Raw genomic sequence first — 21,991 nt, 5'->3', positions numbered from 1 at the left:
GGATCTGAGCTACAGGGAGAGGCTGCACAGGCTGGGGCTGTTTTCCCTGGAGCGTCGGAGGCTGAGGGGTGACCTTATAGAGGTTTACAAAATTATGAGGGGCATGGCTAGGGTAAATAGGCAAAGTCTTTTCCCTGAGGTCGGGGAGTCCAGAACTAGAGGGCATAGGTTTAGGGTGAGAGGGTAAGGATATAAAAGAGACCTAAGGGGCAACTTTTTCTCGCATAGGGTGTTACGTGTATGGAATGAGCTGCCAGAGGATGTGGTGGAGGCTGGTACAATTGAAACATTTAAGAGGCATTTGGATGGGTATATGAATAGGAAGGGTTTGGAGGGATATGGGCCTGGTGCTGGCAGGTGGGATTAGATTGGGTTGGGATATCTGGTCGGCATGGACGGGTTGGACCAAAGGGTCTGTTTCCGTGCTGTACATCTCTATGACTCTATGTATACCATCAACAAATCAGTTTGGAGCGGGAAAGTAAAATGTCCAAGAAAAGGACAGAAGTGTAAACTTTAAAGTATTCCTCCAAGTCACAGGTTAGTTTCAAGTATTGGAACTATACATCTGTACAGTCACAAGATATAGAATAATGTATCATGTACTTTTAATAAAAGCTGAACAGAATGAAATTGCTTTGAATGCATTTTCTGCAGTACTCTAGAACATAGAACATAGAACAATACAGCACAGAACAGGCCCTTCGGCCCACGATGTTGTGCCGAACTTCTAACCTAGATTAAGTACCCATCCATGTATCTATCCAAATGCCGCTTAAAGGTCGCCAATGATTCCGACTCCACCACTCCCACGGGCAGTGCATTCCATGCCCCCACCACTCTCTGGGTATAGAACCCACCCCTGACATCTCCCCTCTACCTTCCACCCTTCACCTTAAATTTATGTCCCCTTGTAACACTCTGTTGTACCCGGGGAAAAAGTTTCTGACTGTCTACTCTATCTATTCCTCTGATCATCTTGTACACCTCTTATACTCTAGTTTTTACCTAGTACTCTATAATAAGAAGGCAGCATTTATTGATTAAGTTAAATATGAGGCTGAATTGTTAAATGGGATTTTCTTGAATTTTATTTGTTAAAAAGAACTTCTTAAGTAATTTAAATAACAGCTGAAGCTCAGATCCTTAGTTTTAAAAGGTTTAAAGCTTGTGGTCCTGCCAACACGCTTTGCTGTTTAGCTGCGGTTGGGAATGAAGAGAATGTATTTTTTTTATTTCAAAAATATACTTTATTCATAAAATACTTTGATGATCTGTACAACTGGACATGCCATACATATGTAAACATTCCATTTGTTTGCATACCGAAAACAGAGTAATCATTCCTATTTGCAGGTCTGTACAATTGCATTTTTAGCTGAGGCATCAGCAGGGCCCAAATGAGTGCGCGGGCCACCTGTTCTTCTTAAAGGCAGGCAGATATTACACGGTGGTCTTTCCCCACCGCGCCTTGGCGGCAGCTGCCCCAAGCTTCAGCGCGTCCCTCAACATGTAGTCCTGGACCTTGGAATATGCCAGTCTGCAACACTCAGTCGGGGTCAACTCCTTCAGCTGGAAGATCAACAGGTTTCGGACCGCCCAGAGTGTGTCCTTCACCGAGTTGATGATCCTCCAGGCACAGTTGATGTTCGTCTCGATTTGCGTCTCGGGGAACAGGCCATAGAGCACGGAGCCTGCGTCACGGCGCTGCTCGGGACGAACCTCGACAAACACCACTGCATTCCTCTCCAGACGACTTCTGTGTCGGCACATTCCAGAAGGAGGTGTGTGACAGTCTCGTCCCCCCCGCAGCTGCTTCAAGGGCAGCGTGCATAAAGGATCTCACAGGCCACCACCAGCCAAGCCATGTCTTGGTGCTTGTTGGAAAGTTCTGGCGATGAGGCATTCTGCCAAATGGCTTTGACAGTCTGCTCAGGGAACCGCTTGATAGGATCCGCCCTCTCCTTTTCCTGAAGGGTCTCAAGGACACTACGTGCTGACCACTTCCTGATGGACTTGTGGTCAAAGTTTCTTCATAAACTTCTCCACGAAGGACAAGTGATACGGAACGGTCCAACTACTCGGAGTGTTCCGCGGCAGCGAGGCCAGGCCCATCCTTCGCAACACCGGGGACAGGTAGAACCTCAGTACGTAGTGACACTTGGTGTTTGCGTACCGGGGACCCACGCACATCCACGCAAAGGTGGCCATCAGGGTGAGGGTGGCATTGGGTGTATTTTTTCCCCGTTGCCCAGATCTTTGAACAGCGAGTCCCTTTGGACTCGGTCCATCTTTGACCTCCATATAAACTGGAAGATGGCCCGGGTGACTGCAGCGGCACAGGTTCTGGGAATAGGCCAGACCTGTGCCACGTATAATAGCAATGACAGTGCCTCACACCTGATGACCAGGTTTTTTCCCGCGATGGAGAGCGACCATAGCTTCCATCTGCCCAGTTTCTGCCTCACTTTGCTGATACGCTCCTCCCAAGACTTGGCGCACGCCCCAGCATTCCCACCCGTTGATTGAGACTGCACTGACAATGTTGGTGTAGAGCAGTCTGATCCAATTGCAGATTCCCTCCCCAAAGCCCATTTTGGAGAGAACATCTCTCATATATGTGTGTGATATCCTGTCAAAGGCTTTCTCTTGGTCCAGGCTGATCAGGCAGGTGTCCAACCCTCTGTCCTGCACGTAGGCGATTGTATCCCTGTGGAGTGAGAGACTCTCAGCGTTCTTCCTGCCCGGCACCGCACAGGTTTGGTCAGGGTGAATCACCGACCCTAGAGCAGACCTGACCCGGTTGGCGATGACCTTTGACAAGATTTTGTAGTCTGTGTTTAACAGTGAGATTGGTCTCCAATTTTTGCGGTCCTCCCTTTCCCTCTTCCGCTTGTAGATGAGGGTGATGATGTCTTTCCTCATGGATTCACTCATGGTACTTGCCCGAAGCATACTGACATACACCTCCAGCAGGTCCTGGCCAATCAAGTCCCACAGAGCGGAATAGAGCTCGACCGGTCAGCCGTCGCTTCCGGGAGTTTTATTCTTTTCGAAGGACTCTAGGGCCTTGGTCAGCTCATCCAGAGATAGCGGCTGGTCCAGCCTCTCCCGTGTTCTGTCGTCTAAGACCTCCGTGATAGAGGACAGGAACGACTGGGAGGCCGTGCTGTCGGTCGGCTTCGCGTCATACAGACTGGCATAGAAGGATTTACTGATCCTCATGACATCAGCCTGAAGAAAATGTCCTTTGACGAAATCTCTCTCTAACTATCCCATTAATTTTGGTTAGCAAGTGTCTGCTTTGAACCCTAACTCTGTCTCAGAAGCAGTACAGTCAAGTCAACTTCAAACTTTGATCTTCTGGTTGAAAATTTTATATCATCCTACCAGTGCTGTTGTAACATTTGAAATCTTTCTTCTGGCTAAAGGCTATCTTTTGGGATAATATTTGATGAGATAGAGACAGATGATTTATGTGACTGATGTGTTAACAACGTTGTCATGAATATTCATTTAAAACCTACAATTGTGAAACTACCTTGCAGCATTTTTTCCTATTCTTTTTCCTAAAATTTAGTACTTCATCTGTGAACTTTTTCTGTGTCCACTTGAATTGTGTAAAATATTCATATATTATACCTTTTTTTTGACATTCTAAACCTGTCTTGTGCCTGGAGCAGCACTTTGAATTGCCTTACATTTAGGATGTAACCATTAGTACTTCAGCCCATCAGTGATGATGCCAGCAATTTGAGATGATGCATTCCACAATGTTAAAGTCTGTTGGCTTCAATGTGAATCTCTTGGATTGTTACATAGTAAAGCTGTCATCACAGTGCCAATTTGTTTATTCCTTTTAATTTTCATCAGGCTTCCGGACTCCTGACAAAACCTACAGCTGAACGCTCACTGTGTAAGCTGCACACTTCAATATCCTATCTTCTTTGGCATGAAGATGAAACGATTGAACCGCAGTTTTTGCCTAAGGCGAAGGCTGAGCTTCACTGCATTTAGGAAGTTTATGTAGTCCTGCTCAATTGCTCAGGATTAAAATAACCAGAGTTGACTGAATATAAAAGATGATGAAATTTTAATTACTTCAATGCACAGTCATTTGCTCATTCACATTTTATGTTCAATCTGGCTATTGGCTATAAAACATGGTGCAACACCCCAAATGGGATTGGAAGACAGACTCAGAAGTAGAGGCTACTACCTGAGCACTATTCTCTGTTAGGTATCGCCTGGGCTGGAGTGATAGTTCACTCAGTGAACTACCTGTTCAGAGAGCATTGCATTTGACATGCTATGTCTCACCAGAGATGAAAAAATAAGAAATAAAGAAACATTTATCTTATTGTTCTAGGCTTTTTCTTTGATGGTATACTTTAAATATTTCTTTCAATATTATAATAGTCTTTAGACTATATTTCCAAGATTTTGCCTGAATACACGAAACCAGTAAATGCTAAATAAATATCTGTAATTATTATAGCTCTCTTTTTCAACAGATACATTTGGTATTGGTGAGAAAAGAGAACTGGCTTACACGAGAATGTGAGATGAACTAAATGGTTAACTGAGAAATAATGAAAAGTGTCAGATCTTCAGTAGACAGTGGAAAGAACTTAACTTAAAAGATGGCTGAATGAAAATGTACAGTGGGAAAATTCGATATAGAACAGGAGGAGGCCATTCAGCCTAAAAGGGTTTTAAGAATTGAACAGGAAATGAGCTTAGGACATGTGTGGAGAGTAAACATCAACATAGGTTGAATGTCACAAAAATGCAATGGGAAATCAAAGAAACATTAAATATAATATTCTGTAAATATCTCATATCTGAGATTTTTCAAAAAAAACACATGATGTAAACAAAGGATGAAAAAAAAATTGTCCACTGAAAATTCTATGACTTTAATTAAAGTTCCCTTTCAGAAAAGTGGAAATTATAATCTGATAAAGTGAACCTTTGCAGTTGTTCTTTGCTATGAAGAATAACACGTGACCCCCTCAAATTAGCTCTCTTTGATCCGGAAACAGAAAGAAAAGCGCTAATCAATTATCTTGTCTTGTTGCGAAGTTGTGCTTGTCAAAGCAAATGTGCTTTTACAACTCTCACTTTCTTTGTAAATTGCATTAGTATTTGCATTGGACCATCTCAAGACAAGTTTGGTGTGTGTTATGTATCCTGTACATTTTGTAATGAATGAATCTGCTGTTTGCTGTAGTCACAGTACATTTCCAGTGAAAGAAATGAAAAGGATGATCAATTTTCTCAGTAAAAGAACGCACCGGTGGATGATAATTTGTCTGAAAGTTGTATTTCAGTGTTGCTTCTGTGTGGCAGGCATGACCTTCAGAAAATAAATCCCCTTCATACACCAGACAACCTGTCCGACAATCCAGTGGAGTTTATTTTAGCATGAAGCTTGCTGTTACACAGCTTAGCCCATAAAGACTTCTTTCTTGTCAGCGCCTTCTCATGCAGCAGAACTTTTCACTGTTTCAGCACATCAGGATATATTTTCTGCATTGGCTGCTGTAGGTGAGGCAGAGAGAGGTATTGATGTCCAGGACCCTTGGGTCTTGTGTACTGGTATTGTGTGTCAGCAGGACAAAGGGTTGGCGCCAACCGTCCTGCTGTATGCGCCAGAAACTAGAATTAATTACAAACCAATCGAATCCGTTGCAGCCAATTGGTAAACTAATTGGTAATTTTAGCTGTACATCTATACTTTGTTATCTGCCTGTCCATAACAGTGTTTTCAGAGCCACTTTTGTTCCAGTCTCTCCTGCTTGACAAAATGGCCTTCATCGCTGCAAGGGGAAAGATGCGCACCAGCGAGTACGGGGGCCACTCCGGCTGCTTGTGTTGTTTGTGTTCCCTTGTTCACTAAACAAGCTTCAGGTTACTGGTGCTTGGAACTGCTCTGATTGGAGCAGATAACATGGAGCTGAATCAAATACTACGAGACTGCAAGGTTGCAGCTAATCAGCATGGAATTTCTCTACATGTTAAAGAATGATTCAGTGGATAATTGGAGAATGATTTCTTTTCCTTGTGCATTCTTGGGGAAAGTATTTGCATATTTACTTTTAGAGTCATAATAAAGTTTGTTTTATGATTACTTAAAGGTGCTGAAATGTGATGTTCTTCGTTCAGTTTTAGCTCTCAACACTGTTTAAAGGAGTGAGAGCAGCTGGGGATGGAAGAAGCTTGCTGAAAGCCAAGGTTAAGCAAAAGAATGCCATTCCTCAGACCTTGCTAACTTGGAACCCTCACAGGAAAACCAATCGGTGTGCATGTGCAAAACATTAATTGGAAGCAGAAGATTTTTCTCGCAACTGTAACATTGTGTGAATGCATTCATTGGAGTGTAAAATGTCAACTTGACTCACTGGAAATGCTCTTGTTTCAGAGAGTTGTAGGTTCAAGCAGTGTTCCAGGACATGAACATTTGACTACGTTCGCAAGGCAGAGGAATTTTGTTGCTCTTTTGAAGATGTCATGCTAAACTCAGGCTCCAACTACTTGCCAAAGTAAAAGATTCCATAGCATCTTTTGATAAGAGTAGGAAGCCCTTGTATTAAGCCCGAGGGTCATTATCCCCCAACAAGCTTCGCAAGAAGCTGTTTAATGTCTGAGATCTTGCGATGCAAAGTTATGACTATTGTTGTCAATACAAAAATAATTCATTTGTCTGTAAAGTGTTTAAGGAGGTCGTGAATATGTGAAAGTCACTATGTAAATGCAATTGTTTAATTCTGTCTATACTGGGTGAATTTGTTTCTAATTTGCTGCTGATGAAACCTGTGGTTTTGGTGGGTTCTAGTATATTCAAAACAAAAAGCAAAATAGGAATGCTGCTCAACTGAGGCTGCTTTTGATTTTTTGTTTCCCCCATCTGCTGTTTGACTAAGTGCTCAGCTCACCCATGCAGGTGAGCAATGTGACTACTTCAGCTGCTGCATCAGGAATCCATGTACAGAAATGAATGTACAGTAACTGTTTTTTGCACTGCAGTCAGCATTGTGCAATCCGTCACACACTGGAAGTGTGACTGTGTACTCTGGCCACTCTGAAACAGGCTATACTAAAGGGTGAAAGTGAGCACTGCAGATGCTGGAGAGTCAGAGTTGAAAAGCTTGGTGCTGGAAAAAACACAGCAGGTAAATTGGCATCCGAGGAGCAGGAGAGTCGATGTTTTGGGCATAAACCCTTCATCAGGAATGGGGTGGGGGAAGGGTGGCTGAGGGAAAGGTAGGTGGGTTGGCGACAGGTGGATCCAGGTAGGAGGTGATTGTGATAGGTTGGTGGGGAGGGTGGAGCAGATAGCTGGGAAGGAAGATGGACAGGTAGGTCAGGTCAAGAGGGTGGTGCCGAGTTGGAGTGTTGAATCTGGGATGAGGTGGGGAGGGTAAGGAGATTTGGAAACTGGTGAAGTCTTTGTTGATGCCGTGTGGTTGTAGGGTCCTGAGGTGGAAGATGAGGTGTTCTTCCTCCAGTTGTTGGGTGACTTTGATTTGGAGGTGGAGGGGATTAATTTTACAGTGTTAAAGTGTTGTGATGTGAATATTTTACTTTGTTAACAGGGAGTGATGAAACATGTATTTAGCAGTTCTCCAAGAAATTAGTATTGATTGAAAGTACATTAATCAATACTATAACTTACAAATATGTTTAGATTTATAATTTTTCCATCATATTAGTAGTCATGATTATTGGATTTGCTCATTAATCTTATGCAGTCTTGCCACAGTTCTCTAGAGGACTTTTTGTTTTAGCTGTTTGTCATAATAGGACAAAGAAAGTTATAGTCAAGAGTGTGGTGCTGGAAAAGCATAGCTGGTCAGGCAGTGTCCAAGGAGCAGGAAAATCAATGTTTCGGGCAAAAGCCCTTCATCAGGAACAAAGCAACAGTGAAATTTTGGTGATATTATTCCAAAATTGAATTATATGAGGGTTGTAGGGGAAGTTGCAGTGGTATTCATGTATGTCTGCCCTTGGCCTTCTAAGTAGCAGACATTGCAATGCATTTTGTAAATGTACATAATTGCCACTGTTGTGTGTTGGTGATGGATGGGATATCAATCAATTGAGCTGATTTGCCTTTAGTGATATTTAGTTTCTTGAGTGTTGTTGAAGACTCATTCAACCAAGTAAGATGGTGGAGCTCAACAGTATTCAGTTTGGGTTCTCCCAGGGCCACTATGCCTCTGATCTCATTACAGCTTTGGTCCTAATATGGATAAAAGAGGTGAGGTGAAAATGATGACTGCTATTAACATAAAGACAGGCAGCATTTAACTGTGTGTCTTAAAGGAGCCCTAGCAAAATTGAAGTAACTGCATATCAGGCAAAACTTTCCATTTTGGAATCATAAAAATGTTTGTTGGTGGTCAGTTATCTCAGCCACAGGACATCATTGCAGGAGTTATTGTTCCAAAACCCAATCATCTTTAGCTACTTCATCAACAACCTGCCATCCATCATAAAGTCAGAAGTGGGAATGTTTGATGATTGTGCAATATTTCACACCATTTGTGACATGTTAGATTCTGAAATGGCCATGCCAATATGTCTGAACGTCTGGATACCGTCATACCGGAGCTGGTGAGTGACAAGTAGCCGTCATGCCATACCAGTGCCAGTTAATGATGATCTTTAACAAAAGTAAATCTGACCATGTCTCTTGATATTGAGTGATGTCGCCATCACTGGAGTCTGAACTGTCAACATCCTGAGGTTTACCATTGACTAGAAAATGAACCGTACCAGCTTACAAGTACTGTGTGTACAAAAATGGTTAAGAGGCTGAAATTTTTAGTGGCGAACAACTAACCCTTACTCCCCAAAGTCTGCCCACCTTCCAGGCATAAATCAGAATAATGGAATACTTTCTGCTGCCTGGTTAAGGGCAACTCCAAAAATACTCCAGAAGCTTGACAGCATGAGGGATAAAGCAGCCTACTTGATTGATACCCCATCTGTCTGGTTACGTTAATTAGGGGTGAGGGGCAGTGTGATGGCAGATAGAGTATGATGGGAAACAGACATTTGTCTCTTTGGCATGAAAGATAGAAAAGCAGAATATGTTTTAAATGATGTGATGTACAGAGGGTGCACTCATATAAGGAACATAGATATCCCATAGGTTCATGCAACAATGGTGAAGGTAAATGGCATGGAGGCCTTTATTGCAAAGGGATTGGAGTACAGGAATAAACAAATTTTGCGATATTAGAATGGAGTTTGGCTGAGAGTGACTGGTGATCAGAATGACCATTGTCTCTCTCACAGTCAGTGGCTTAGAATGTTTTTTTCTATTGACCTTTTCAATCCATTGTACACACCTAAGCCTGGCTAAGTTTAATTTGGGTCTGCTAAATGTAACTTGCTAAAAACGTTCCTGAGGAAGTGTCCACACACCAGTAGAATAGCACCAACTGGTCAATACCTTGCAATGAAGCAGAAAGCCTTTATCCAGTAAATGGAGTCTGCAGTCTCTGCCCGTTACTAAATCACTGTTGTAAACCTCACTGTCACAGCAGGATGGAAGATCCAACTGGACTGTCAAATCAGATACCATATTGCCAATTTCTGCAACCTGACATTTTCAAGGATATGAGCTCCTGTGCCCAGTTTGCAGGATTTGGGAGGTGATTGTTCCCAATGATTCTTTAATTTCTAGGGAGGATAAAGAAATGATTGATATTTCCACTCTGACCATTTTTTTAAATTGACGGTTCTCAAGATTGTAGCTATCCTGTTCTTGCACTGGGAGGGAGATGCAGATTAAAAAGAAGATTGGCTTGCTGGCTTTGCTTTCTATGTCAAACAAGTAAGTAGTTCAGTGGTTAGCACTGCTGCCTTACAGCACCAGGGACCTGGGTTCGATTCCACCCTTGGGTGACTGTGCAAACTCCACAGAGACATTCTCCCCATGTCTGCTGGGTTTCCACCGGCTGCTCCAATTTCCTGCCACAATCCAACGATGTGCAGATTAGGTGGATTGCCCATAGTGCCCAGGCTTGGTGGATTAGCCATGGAGAATGGAAGGTTATAGGGTATGGTAGGGGGCATGGGTCTGGGTGGGATGCTCTTTGGAGAGTTGGTGGATCTTTGTGGGCTGAATGGCCTGCTTCCACGCTGGAAGGATTCTATGATTCTATCATTCAAACATTCACCCCTGCCACCACAGAGGTATGGTGGCATTAATGTGTACCATCTGCAAGGTGCACTACAGTAATTCATCAAGGCTCCCTCAGCAGCACCTTCCAAGCTTGCAACCTCTACCATGTCGAAGGACAAGGGCAACAGATACATGCAAACACCACCACCTTCAAGTTCCCTGGCAAACCATACACTATCCAGATTTGGAACTTGCTGTTCCTTCACTGCTGCTGAATCTATTCATGGAAATTTCTTCTCAACAGTACTGTGGGTGTGGTGCATCACATGAACTGCAGCGATTCGAGAAGGGGGCGTCACGGTGGCTCAGTGGTTAGCACTGCTGCCTCACAGCGCCAGGGACCTGGGTTCGATTCCCACTTCGGGATGACTGTCTGTGTGAAGTTTGCACATTCTCCCCGTGTCTGCGTGGGTTTCCTTTGGGTGCTTCAGTTTCCTCCCACAATTCAAAGATGTGAATTGACCATGCTAATTTGCCCAAAGTGTTGGGTACATTAGTCAGGGGTAAATATAGAGTCGGGGAATGGGTCTGGGTGGGTTACTCTTCGGAGGGTCACTGTGGATTTAATGGGCCAAAGGGCCTGTTTCCAAACTGTAGGGAATCTAATCTAATCTTAAAAAAGTGGTTCACCACCACCTATTCAAGGGCAATTAGGTTATGGGCAGCAAGCGCTCCAATGCCCACATCCTTTCTTTAATAATAAAACGTATTGCAAAAGCTCATATTTTTCTGCATCTATTTCTTTGATATTGCATGTAGTAAATAAAATTGGCTGATACTTCTAACTTAGGGAACCTTCGGAGGTGGCTAAGATGGATCATCCCATTTTGTTCATGCCATGGAACAGCTGTCCTTAGTGGAGAGAAATGCCCTGAAGGACAGGATAAGAGAAATGTGTCTGGCATACTTATTTTTGGAAAATTTTGCTCAAAATAGAAGTGATATACATTTCATTACATTGGGATATTTAAAGACTGGCATCAAAACTGTAACAAAATATTGCAGTTGGACCAGTCTGAATCAAAACCGTTAGATCTTTAAGGTGGCTTGAGAGCATTAATGACCAACACTTATATAACTATTAAAGTGATTTTTGCAAGGTTTGTGAAGGTTTGTATCTCAAGTTGAGGTTTAGGATGTAGATTTGCTCGCTGACCTGTAGGTTTGATATCCAGACGTTTCATTACCTGGCTAGGTAACATCATCAGTGGCAACCTCCAAGTGAAATGTTTTCTATTTATATGTTGGTCCTGGATGGGGATCCCAGGGTTTGTGGTGATGTCATTTCCTGTTCGTTTTCTGTGGGGTTGATTGATGGTATCTAGATCTCTGTGTTTGTTTATGGTGTTGTGGTTGGAGTGCCAGGCCTGTAGGAATTCTCTGGCATGTCTTTGCTTAGCCTGTCCCAGGATAGATGTGTTGTCCCAGTCAAAATGGTGGGTTTTTTTCATCCGTGTGTAGGGCTACGAGGGAGAGAGGGACATGTCTTTTTGTGGCTAGCTGGTGTTCGTGTATCTTGGTGGCTAACTTTCTTGAGTTTGTCCTACGTAGTGTTTGTGGCAGTCCTTGCATGGAATTTTGTAGATGACGTTGGTTTTGTCCATGGGTTGTACCCACAACATGAGTTGTGATTTTATTGAATTCTTTGGAACCATGCAGGAATAGTGATTGGAAAATCTAATTCTGCTTGAATGGAGTTATAAAGAAACTGTACAGAAAAGTGAATTCAAATTCAAGTGATGTTCTTAATTGCGGGCAGTTTATTTTTCCTTTTTTTGATTGCGCACTATGTTTGTGAGTGAGTTGAACCTGACTTTAAACTCCATTGTCATGTTTGTAAGCAGCTGCAGTTTTGTTTTAAGAAACATGTCAGTTATAAACAAATCTTGCAGAGGAAATCCAGATGGCTGCCACCAGAGGCATCAATCATTGACTCTAAATACCTGCATCTAAATCAAGGTTGTTATCAAAAGTACAGTAGGTGTGTGTTGTGTTGAACTTGATAGCATATTTGCATCTGAATAATAATGCATTATTATTCAATAATTTGCATCTAGAATCAGACTACACTGTCTTCACTCACCTCCAAAATATTCTCACCAGTCACTGATAAGTTCATAAGATTCCTCCATTTAGTTGGTTCAATTTAAAGAAATTCAGCAGCAACGTTTAGCAAGATGCTTTTTCCTGATTCAAGAATTCCAAACACCTTTCTCTAAATTAGCACAATCAGTTAATTAACTCCCCTTGAAAGGTTAAAAAGAGTTCTTGGCAATGTTAAATTTTGTGTCCCATTAAAATAAATTATTTACAGGAAGTTTAAGATTTGATGTTATATAGGAAAGTTGCTTTCAAGTGTTGTGATACCCTTCCAAAATATATCTCATTGATTTCATAAACCATTGTGGCTTTAATATGGAAACATATTAAAGTTGGATTATGAATCTTCAAAGAGATGCTTCTAGATTGAAAAGGGTAAGATGTGTAGATATCTAAGGGCAGGCTTAATTTTATATTTGCCCAAATTTGCCCAAAATTGTATGTAAGTGCAAAAAATACTAAGCAGTTACTTTCACATGATGAGATTGCTTAGTTTCAAAAACTTGTCAAAAAGAACAGTTCAAGCAATTGCCTCTTAAACATTCACCCTAGTTGTGTGCATTATAGATTGATTCATGTTATGCTGCACAGCCTCTTTAGATCATCTAATTATTTCAAACAATAGCTTTATGTCAGTGTTTTTTTCCACTTCCTAGGTTGCCTTTTACATCTGAAGCCATTCTACCTAAATGTCAGCAGACACATATTATGGTCAGTGTTCATTTTTAGAGTAGAGCTATACTGAGTCATGACAGAAGAGACAGAGAAAGATGTAAGTTTCACATTGCCAACAATGTGGTGTCCTCCCACAAGAAGAAACGATATTGGATACAAAAAGAGACAATTTCTTTGACGCCTAGAAAGGCACTCAAAGCACTTCACAGAAGCATAAGTCGACAGAATGTTTGAACTTATTAAAGTTGGATTCTAAGGAAGTGAAAGATGATGGAGGGGAGATTTAGAAAGAATGTCAGAGATTAGTACTGAAGTGGCTGAACACACCGGTGGCGCTTATTTGCCAAAGGGAGTGGGAATGCACGAGAGACCATATTTGGAGGCAATCAGAGTTTTCGACAGTTGCATGACAAAATTTGGAACGGGTCAAGCATAGGAGAAATTTGAGCACAAGGATGAAATTTTAAAATTGATTTATTGGTGGGCTGGCAGCCAGTGTCGGTCAGTGCACATAGGTGATAGCATAGAGATAGATGAATAATGGATGTTTATTTTGGAGTGGTGGGTTAGTCCCTGAGGAGTGGGAATCATTTATGTATTATCAGCAAGTATGTATGGTCAGCTGTTTAATTGGAGTAGGGTCAAGAACGAAGGAGAAGGTCAGCTGGACTAGATGGGCTTAGAGAGGGTAGGGTAGGAGAGAAACTAGAGAAACATTCATAGAATCATACAATACAGAAGAGGCCCTTAGACCAATGTGTCTGTAGTGCCAAAACTACACTTCATCTACTTTAGCCCCATTTTCCAGTACTAGGCCCATAGTCTCGAATGTTATGATTTTTCAAGTGTTCATCCAAGTACTTCATCCATGTTGTGAAATAATTAGCGAATACTACCCCTCCCTGTCAGTACATATCAGAACCCCACCACAACCTGGGTGAAAGGTTTTTCCTCAAACCACCCCAAAAAGCCTCCTGCCTGTCATGTTAAAACTGTGCCTCCTCGTTGTTGACCCTTCAACTAATGGGAAGAGGTCCTTTCTGTCCACCCTGTCCATACCCTTCATAAATCTTACACACTTGTATCAGGTCCCGCTCAACTTTCTCTGCTCTGAAGAAAACAACCCCAGCTTATGAAAGTTCTCATCATAGCTAAAGCACTCCGTCCCAGGCAGTGTCCTGGTGAATCTCTTCTGGAACCTCTTTAGTGAAATCACTTTGCCATAGTACGGTGACCAGAGCAAAGGCCAGTGGTAAAACATTGGTGGGAATGTAACTTGTAGGTGACAGAAAGTTAAAGATGTGACAGAGGTAGGAAAACAGATTATCTAAATTTTAGTTTGAGAAATCCTTATATGTTGCTTAAGATGAGGGTAGAGGGGCTATGGAAATATAGCATCTATAACAGTAATACTCAGTGTTTGTACAGTTTAAATGGATGTAGCGTGAAGTAAATTTACAAAGAAAAGAAATGAAACTTAACCATAAATATTTTGCTGTGACTTCAAATTAGACAAAATAAGTGAGAAAAAGCATCAGCCGAGACACCACAAATAGCACAATTTCAAAACCAGCTCCACTGTCTGAGTATTGAAATTGCAAGGCTTATTAACCATTTTCTTCTATGAAATTTTTCTCATGAATTTTATTCCATTTAGTACTTCATTCAGAGTGAAAAAGTTGTCCGAAGCGATTTTCACTGATAATATAGCCACATAATTGCAGCAGAGAAAAAGGAGCAACTCAAACCAGCATTGATTTATGATTTGTGGGAGTAGGGGATATTACTTGCAACCTAATTATAATGAGTTTCTTTTCTCAGGAAGTGTTGATGATGCTGGATAACTACGTGCGAGATTTCAAGGCATTGATAGATTGGTTGCAGCTGCAGGAAAAGTTAGAGAATACAGATGCACGGAACAGGTAATACACTACAGTGTACACCATCCACTTGAAATAACTTAATTATTGAATGGGAGATCTATACTCCCATTAAACTGGCTAAATGTTGCTAAATGTTCTGAAGAATGGATATATGAAAGGAGACATTCGAGAGGAACTTTGTTAGCAAAGTATCTGATTTTAAGCAACCTACTGGAAATAACTAGCAGAAGACTTTGAAAGACAACAAACCTTTATCTGATTGTTAGACCAATTATGATGTTCTGAGGTGCAGGCTGTTTGAGTAAAATGATCAAGATTCCAATCAATTAGTATGGTGAGAATGTTTACATTTGCTTAATTAGAATGCATTCTGAGGTAGAATCAAATAAAGGCAATTGCAGACAGTACTTGAGAGAAGCACTGCTATTACTTATATCCTTTTTGAATGCAAATGGAACAGGAAATTAACATGGGTCTTAAAATGGAGGTGGCTTTAGTTACATAATTTCTTGTAAACATCAGATTTAGACTCATACTTGTTCATGTTAGCAATAACTTTCTTCAGATGCAATTTATTGTTATTGCAAGTGATCTATGTTCCCTGATGTGCTATATCAACATGCGTTAGGAATGAAACAGTTGTTATATGAAACTGCGTTCATTGTGTTATCTTCTGTTCTGTCTCCAAGATGTGAACATGCTATTCCACCAAACTGGTCAAAACTAATGTTTATCCTCTGCATAAATTTCCTCCCACTTTGTTTCATCTAACCTTATGTAAACTGTTGCATTTATGGGCAGAACTGCTGGTAGCTGGAGTGCTACAGTCTGTCATTGTGAGAGGCGGGAGAGTTGTACCTGACTGTGATGAAAATTACTCTACCTCTTGCCCCAAAATTAATTCTAAGTAGAAAACAAGTAAGCAAATGCCGCAATTTCTTACATTGAGTTTTAAGCTAGTTGTAAGATCTAAGGAAACACACAATCGGAATATTTCTTTGCAAATTTGTACTTCTGTTGTTCATTAAGTAATGTGGTCTCTAAACAGATACAATCCAAAGTTATCTAACAACTAATCAGTTTTTTTTATTGCACCATGGACTCTCCTAGCAAAGAAATTTGCAGACTGATTATAATTGTTGCTGTTTTCCCAGGCCTTAGGATTAGTTTAAGATTTGAATGTTATGCTGGTGTGACATCATGAGTGCAACTGCAAATGTGCAAATGGAACATACACTGTTTCTGTGCACTCCTCGTGCTTCTCCAACTCCCCCTTAAATAAATTGATACTGCTTGCTGCAGATACACTCCAGGGCAGTTAGGGATGGGCATTCAATAAAGACCAAGCCAGTGATGCCCACCTCCCATGAATGAATTTTTAAAAAACACTGTTAACATGTTACACATTTTAATAATTCCATGAGTGAATAAATTTATTAGTGACTACCTTGTGATTGTGGCTTATAACTTTGAAACCTCTCACAAATGAAATATCCCTCCCAACTATACTATTTTAAACCTTTAAAATATTATCAACCTCAATCAATTTACCTCTGCCTTTTTGCTTTCAGAGGAAGGAACTCTAGTATGCAAAGTTTTTCTTGGAAGTTATTATCTCTCAATTTTAGTTTCATCATTGAAATATTTTTTTGTACCTTCTCCAAAGTCTTATTTATGTAATATCTAAACTAGAACTGAGTATGATACGCTGCATGTATATATAACCTATGTACTGCATGCTTTTGAATTGTGACTTGCACTCTCTATTGTAGACCCACATCGCTGGCTTGGGAAGTGAGGAAAATGTCCCCAGGGCGACATGTTATGCCAAGTCCACCAACAGACAGAATTTGCACAACGTCAAGTGCCCGAAGGAGTTTAAACTTTGGAGCTCCTAATACGATGTAAGAATTTCTAGATTTTTCTTTATATATGTTGATGGAAATGGAATGATTACATCATTCCTATGGTCAGGTTTGTGCATACTTTGTCTTCATGTTTGAAACCAGAATCATAGTTCTTGGGGATTTAAGTACAGGTAGTTAAATTGTTTCATGGGGGCATTCAGTAGGAACTGCTGGTATGGGAAGAAAGGAGGAATTATAACATTCCCATTTCATCAGACAGTTCTCAAAATGTTTCACAACGATTTAGTTTTTAATGCAATTGTTTTTATGGAGACAAACATGGCACCCAATTTGTGCATAACAAGATCCCACAAACAGCATAAAATGAATGATCAGTGAATGCATTTTTAGTGCTATTAGCTTAGAAGGGAACCCGAGCCGAAAACTGGTAGATGTCCTTCTTCTCTTTGGATAGTGCTATGGAATTTTGACACCGCTTTGAACAGATAGGCAGAGCTTTTCATTCAAGGTCTCATCCAAAAGATGACTGTTTAAATTGTGTGTTCATCTTGGTGTGGCTCTTGCACTTCCAATCTTGCAACTTTAAGGCAAGAATCCTACCAATAGAACCAAGGCTAAGTAATTTTGGTGTTCTGCATGCTGATTCTAAGTATCTTCTCTGTAAATATTGATAAATGTTACAAGTCAATGTGGGAATTAGGGACAAACCTAGTGACATTGATTCTATCAAGTTCTCCAAATATTGGTATGAAATTTTGCCCTGCCAAAATTAAATGTCATGCAATTATTTACACAGTGTAAAGCAGTCTTGAAAAAAAACAAGTCTTTTTCTCTTTGGTCTTTTCAGCTAATACCAAACAGGACTAAAATGAAGTCTGAAAAGTTAGTTGCTTGATATTTTTGTTTTGTTGTGGCAGAGAGCTGCTCTATGAAATAAATTCTGTTTTAGAGTGGAAAAATGTAGCGTTCCGTGCTGTTTCAAAGTAAATTTTTGATTCTTTGAAACTTTTTAACGTTCAAATAATGTATCGGTTTTTTGAATGAATAAAGTTCTCAGTCTGAAGTCAGATTACATCAGAACTTATCAATTCCGAAGACTAGTTAAATTCCATTTAATTACCCAAACTTTATAATGGTTTGTTATAAAATGCCATAAATGTGACCTATTTTCCTTTATTCCGAAGTACCATACTTTGGGTTGGATTAAGTTAAATCCTAGAGGCATGCATGAGGTTAACACAGGCAGGTTGATCCTTTGTTTAATGTCACCTACTTGGAGCTCCTTTCAATTTATTAAACACGTTACTGCCTAAGAATGTTCACATCTAATTGTGGTTGAAGACTACATGAAGAGGTGGTTCAATACATGTGTTATTATGTAATGGAAATATCTCAGGAAATGATTATTAATTATCAGAGTACTGCAAATGTTGACTGGTATTGACATATACATTTACGTCAAGCTCAAATAGTAGTTTAACACTTGTCATAGAACAGCTGAAGTAAAGAAAACAATATTTAACATGTTATGGTTTATGCATTCTGCTTTACTAGGTTAATTGTTAATGAGCAATATTAGAGTCCAAAAGTACAGTTATGTTGGACATTGAGTAGGAGACGTGTAGATATCACCATTTTAAGTGCACAGATGACCTGGCACGTAGTAAATGCAGTGTTAAGTGTGTTGACATATGAAAACTCGCTTAACTTTATATGTGCTATGATAACTTGTAACTCATTCACTTATTTTTAAAGCAGAATTCATTTTAAAAGCTTCACTAGGCAATGCTCTAAGTGGTATTACCACTGGATGTTAATCCAGTGACCCAGATAATGTTCTGGAGATGTGTGTTGGAATCCTGCCAAGGTAGATTGTGAAATTTTAATTCAATAAAAATCTGGAATTAAGAATCTAACGATGACTGTGAATCTATTGTTGATTGTTGGAAAAACCCACCTCTTTCACTGAGCCCTTAAGGGAAGGAAATTGCAATCCTTACCTGGTCTGGCCTACGTGTGACACCAGATCCACAGCAATGCGGTTGACTCTTAACTGCCCTTTGCGCAATTAGGGATGGGCCTAGCCAGCAATGTCCTCATTGGGTTTAATTTAGATTCAAGTGTGAAGGATTTCTGGAATATCTTTGGCTATCAGTACTGTGAACTCTGTATTTTTTTCATGTTTCATATCACGTGAACAGCTCAGGCTGCAACAAGCAAATCCGCACGTGCAGGTATTTTAAATTTGTAAATTTGTCATTACATTGTGGCTCAAATGCTATTCACACCCTGGAGAAGGAAGAATATGGAAAAGGTAAAGGATTTGGGGCAGTACCTTTTAAAATTTATTAAAGTCACATTTCCAATGTATGACATGAAAAGTATACATATTTCCGATGAATGTAAAATAATGACTTTCATGGAAGCATCCAAACCATTTCATAGCCAATCAATACTTTAATAAGTGACCATTATAATACAGGCAATGCAGCATCTGATCTGTGCACAACAAGATCCCACGAACAACTGTAAGATGATTTTAGTTGTGCGATAAATATTTTGTCAGAATACTGTATAGTGAGAGTTGTGGATTAGTGCAGTCACAGTCAGTGTGCCTGAGAAAGTGCGTATGTGTTGTATGTAATGGAAGCTTGAGGATGTTGATTTTTCAGAAATCAGGAATCATTGTGTTAAGCTGGAAGCTGTAGTATTCATATTCTTTTTATTTCCATTAGTTCTTTACTTTTTGGACCTTCTCACTGATTCAATTTAATTCTAGTTAATTTTCTATTTAGGGGCGCTCCTCCAGCTTTGGTAGCAGCTCGTCTTGCTCCAACTGGTGTCAGTTGGGCAGACAAAGTCAAAGCTAATCGGGCAAATATTGCTTCTCCAAAACATAGCCGAAACAACTGTCAAAAATCTTCACAGCGGAGCAGATTGCATCCAAATGGTAAGTCATATTTAATAGATGAACAAAATTAAAAGCAGACTATGCTGATAACACTCAGGTCAGGTGGAGAGAGAAACAGAGGTAATCATCAGACCCAGTCTTAAGGAAATCATGGATCTTGGAAAGTGATAAAGGAGTACATTTTGAGGTAAAAGGTAAAGTGAAGTAACTTCTGTTTCCAGTTTTAATTTTGAATTTCTCTGTAAGCCCTGCATTTAGATTTGTTGACGAAACTATTTGACACCAGAGGAAAGAAGTAATTCACTTGCTGCTCATTTTCCAGTAGCGTACTAATTGTTAACAGCATTTCATGTCTAAATGTATAATGTTATTATTGTTTTGGTCAGTGCTGCTTATCTACAAAAGTTCTCATTGAGCAGATGGTTCAATTAGGCATTACATGTATGAATAAGAAAACTTGTGAATAAAACATCTTTTGCTTGTATGAACAGCTAGGATGTTATCATTTCTTTTAAGTGCTTCCAAACGTTGACACATTTTATGGAAGTCTTGTCCTAACTCGTAAAAGACAGGTTGGTCAATTTCCTAAAGAAAGTTGTGCTTTCGCTGCAGAATCAATTTTTTCATTCTGCAGCACTAGAAACAACTACAGAAGAATATAGGATCTGGTGACAGAGATTTAATGAGCTTGATAATTCCCCAGGGTTACTTCATAGACAATATTCAGAGGATTTTAGTTTGGAAACCTTGGTGAAATCCACATCTGTTTTAAACCTCCAGACAGACCATTCCACAATTCTTTCTGCTATATATTTGGGCATTGACGTTATTTTTACATTTGTTGCTGTTTTGATTTTTACATTTGTTGCTGTTTTGATTTTTACATTTGTTGCTGTTTTGAGAAATAAAGCATGTTCTGTGCTGTTGTACGAAAATGTCTATGTTGTGACGACGTGAGAGTGATGACATCAGAAAGAGAAGTGTTACTTCTAGCTAAGCTTGTCGGATGGTGGCTTTTGTAACCCCGAGAGACGAGAGGCATACTGGTGCAACTTCATGTTATTCTGAGCTCATAATTTCAGCTGTGGTGAGCCACCAAAGGATAGGTAGTGGGAAATTGGAGTTAGTTGCTCCTTTTGTCTATATTTGTTTGCAGCTGTGAGTACCACATTAGAACTCTTAGGAACAAGTAGCCCATTGTCCCTGCAACCACCCGTGATGTACTCTACATGGGATGCATGTGAGAAGGACATTTCTTTTGGAAGAATCTAGAAGCACTCTTCATTCAGAAACAAAAACAGAAATTGCTGGAAAAACTCAGCAGGTTTGGCAACATCTGTGGAGAGGAAAGAGTGAGGACTGTAGATGCTGGAGAGTCAGAGTTGAAAAGTGTGGTGCTGGAAAGAGCATAGCAGGTCAGGCAGCATCAGAGGAGCAGGAGAATCGATGTTTCGGGCATAAGCCCATTATCAGATATTCCTGATGAAGGACTTGTGCCCGAAATGTCGACTCTCCTCCTCCTCAGGTGCTGCCTGACCTGCTGTGCTTTTCCAGCACCACACTTTTTGACCCAGCATTTGTGGAGAAGAAAGCATGGTTAACATTTTGGGTCCAGTGACCTTTCTTCAGAACTTCAGCTGCCAGACCTGCTACATTTTTCCAGCAATTTCTGTTTTTGTTTCTGATTTACAGCATCCGCAGTTCTTTGTTTACTTTGCATTCAGGACTGTGCTTAAGTTGGTCAATTCTTATTTGCAGATATTTGCTTCATTCCTGATGAAGGGCTTTTGCCTGAAACGTCAATTTTTTTTCCTGCTTCCCGGATGCTGCCTGACCTGCTGTACTTTTCCAGCACCACTCGAATCTAGAGTCTGATTTCCAGCATCTGCAGTCCTCACTTTTGCCTTTGCAGATATGAATCATGTGCTGTAATTGCTCTGAATTCTATCAATGTGTTGATCCTGATGATTCTACCAGTTTCATGAGGGCATCATGTCTGGAATCATCAAAGATGCAGTGTGCATCTATCTTTTCCTGCCTTCAACTGAGTCAAATAGGGCAGTCAGATCCAGTTTCTGTGCTTAATTATATCATCAGGAACTTGAATAAAGGAATGTGCATTGACATCACAGTAGAGAGCAAGTTGTAGAGTCTGTGCTGAATGTAGCCTAAAGCTAAAGAATGGTTAATAATATTTGTATTTTTGAAAGTATTTATGGAGAATTGAATATTTTAGTTGTTACTTGAACTTGATAAATGTTACAGAACTTTATATTTTAAAATAAATCATTAAATAGATATATGATGCAACATAGAGTTCCCCAGAATCAGTTATACATCTGTGGCACAGATATCA

General features: G+C 40.3%; 1 protein-coding gene across 6 annotated transcripts in view; it reads left to right on the top strand.

Moving 5' to 3' along the window:
- scaper (S-phase cyclin A-associated protein in the ER) overlaps positions 1-21,991 on the top strand; it is a 311,736-nt gene that overhangs the window by 54,448 nt on the left and 235,297 nt on the right. For all 6 annotated transcript variants that reach the window (XM_043680385.1, XM_043680382.1, XM_043680384.1 and 3 more), the window contains 3 exons: positions 14,795-14,895; positions 16,629-16,760; positions 19,520-19,674. In XM_043680385.1, coding sequence (XP_043536320.1) covers positions 14,795-14,895; positions 16,629-16,760; positions 19,520-19,674 — 388 coding nt within the window. The remainder of the gene's footprint in view (positions 1-14,794; positions 14,896-16,628; positions 16,761-19,519; positions 19,675-21,991) is intronic.

The sequence above is a fragment of the Chiloscyllium plagiosum genome, chromosome 40 (assembly GCF_004010195.1).
Source record: "Chiloscyllium plagiosum isolate BGI_BamShark_2017 chromosome 40, ASM401019v2, whole genome shotgun sequence".
Lineage (NCBI taxonomy): Eukaryota > Metazoa > Chordata > Chondrichthyes > Orectolobiformes > Hemiscylliidae > Chiloscyllium > Chiloscyllium plagiosum.
Note: the sequence above shows the minus strand (reverse complement) of the source record. Positions and strands in the feature narration are given on the sequence as shown.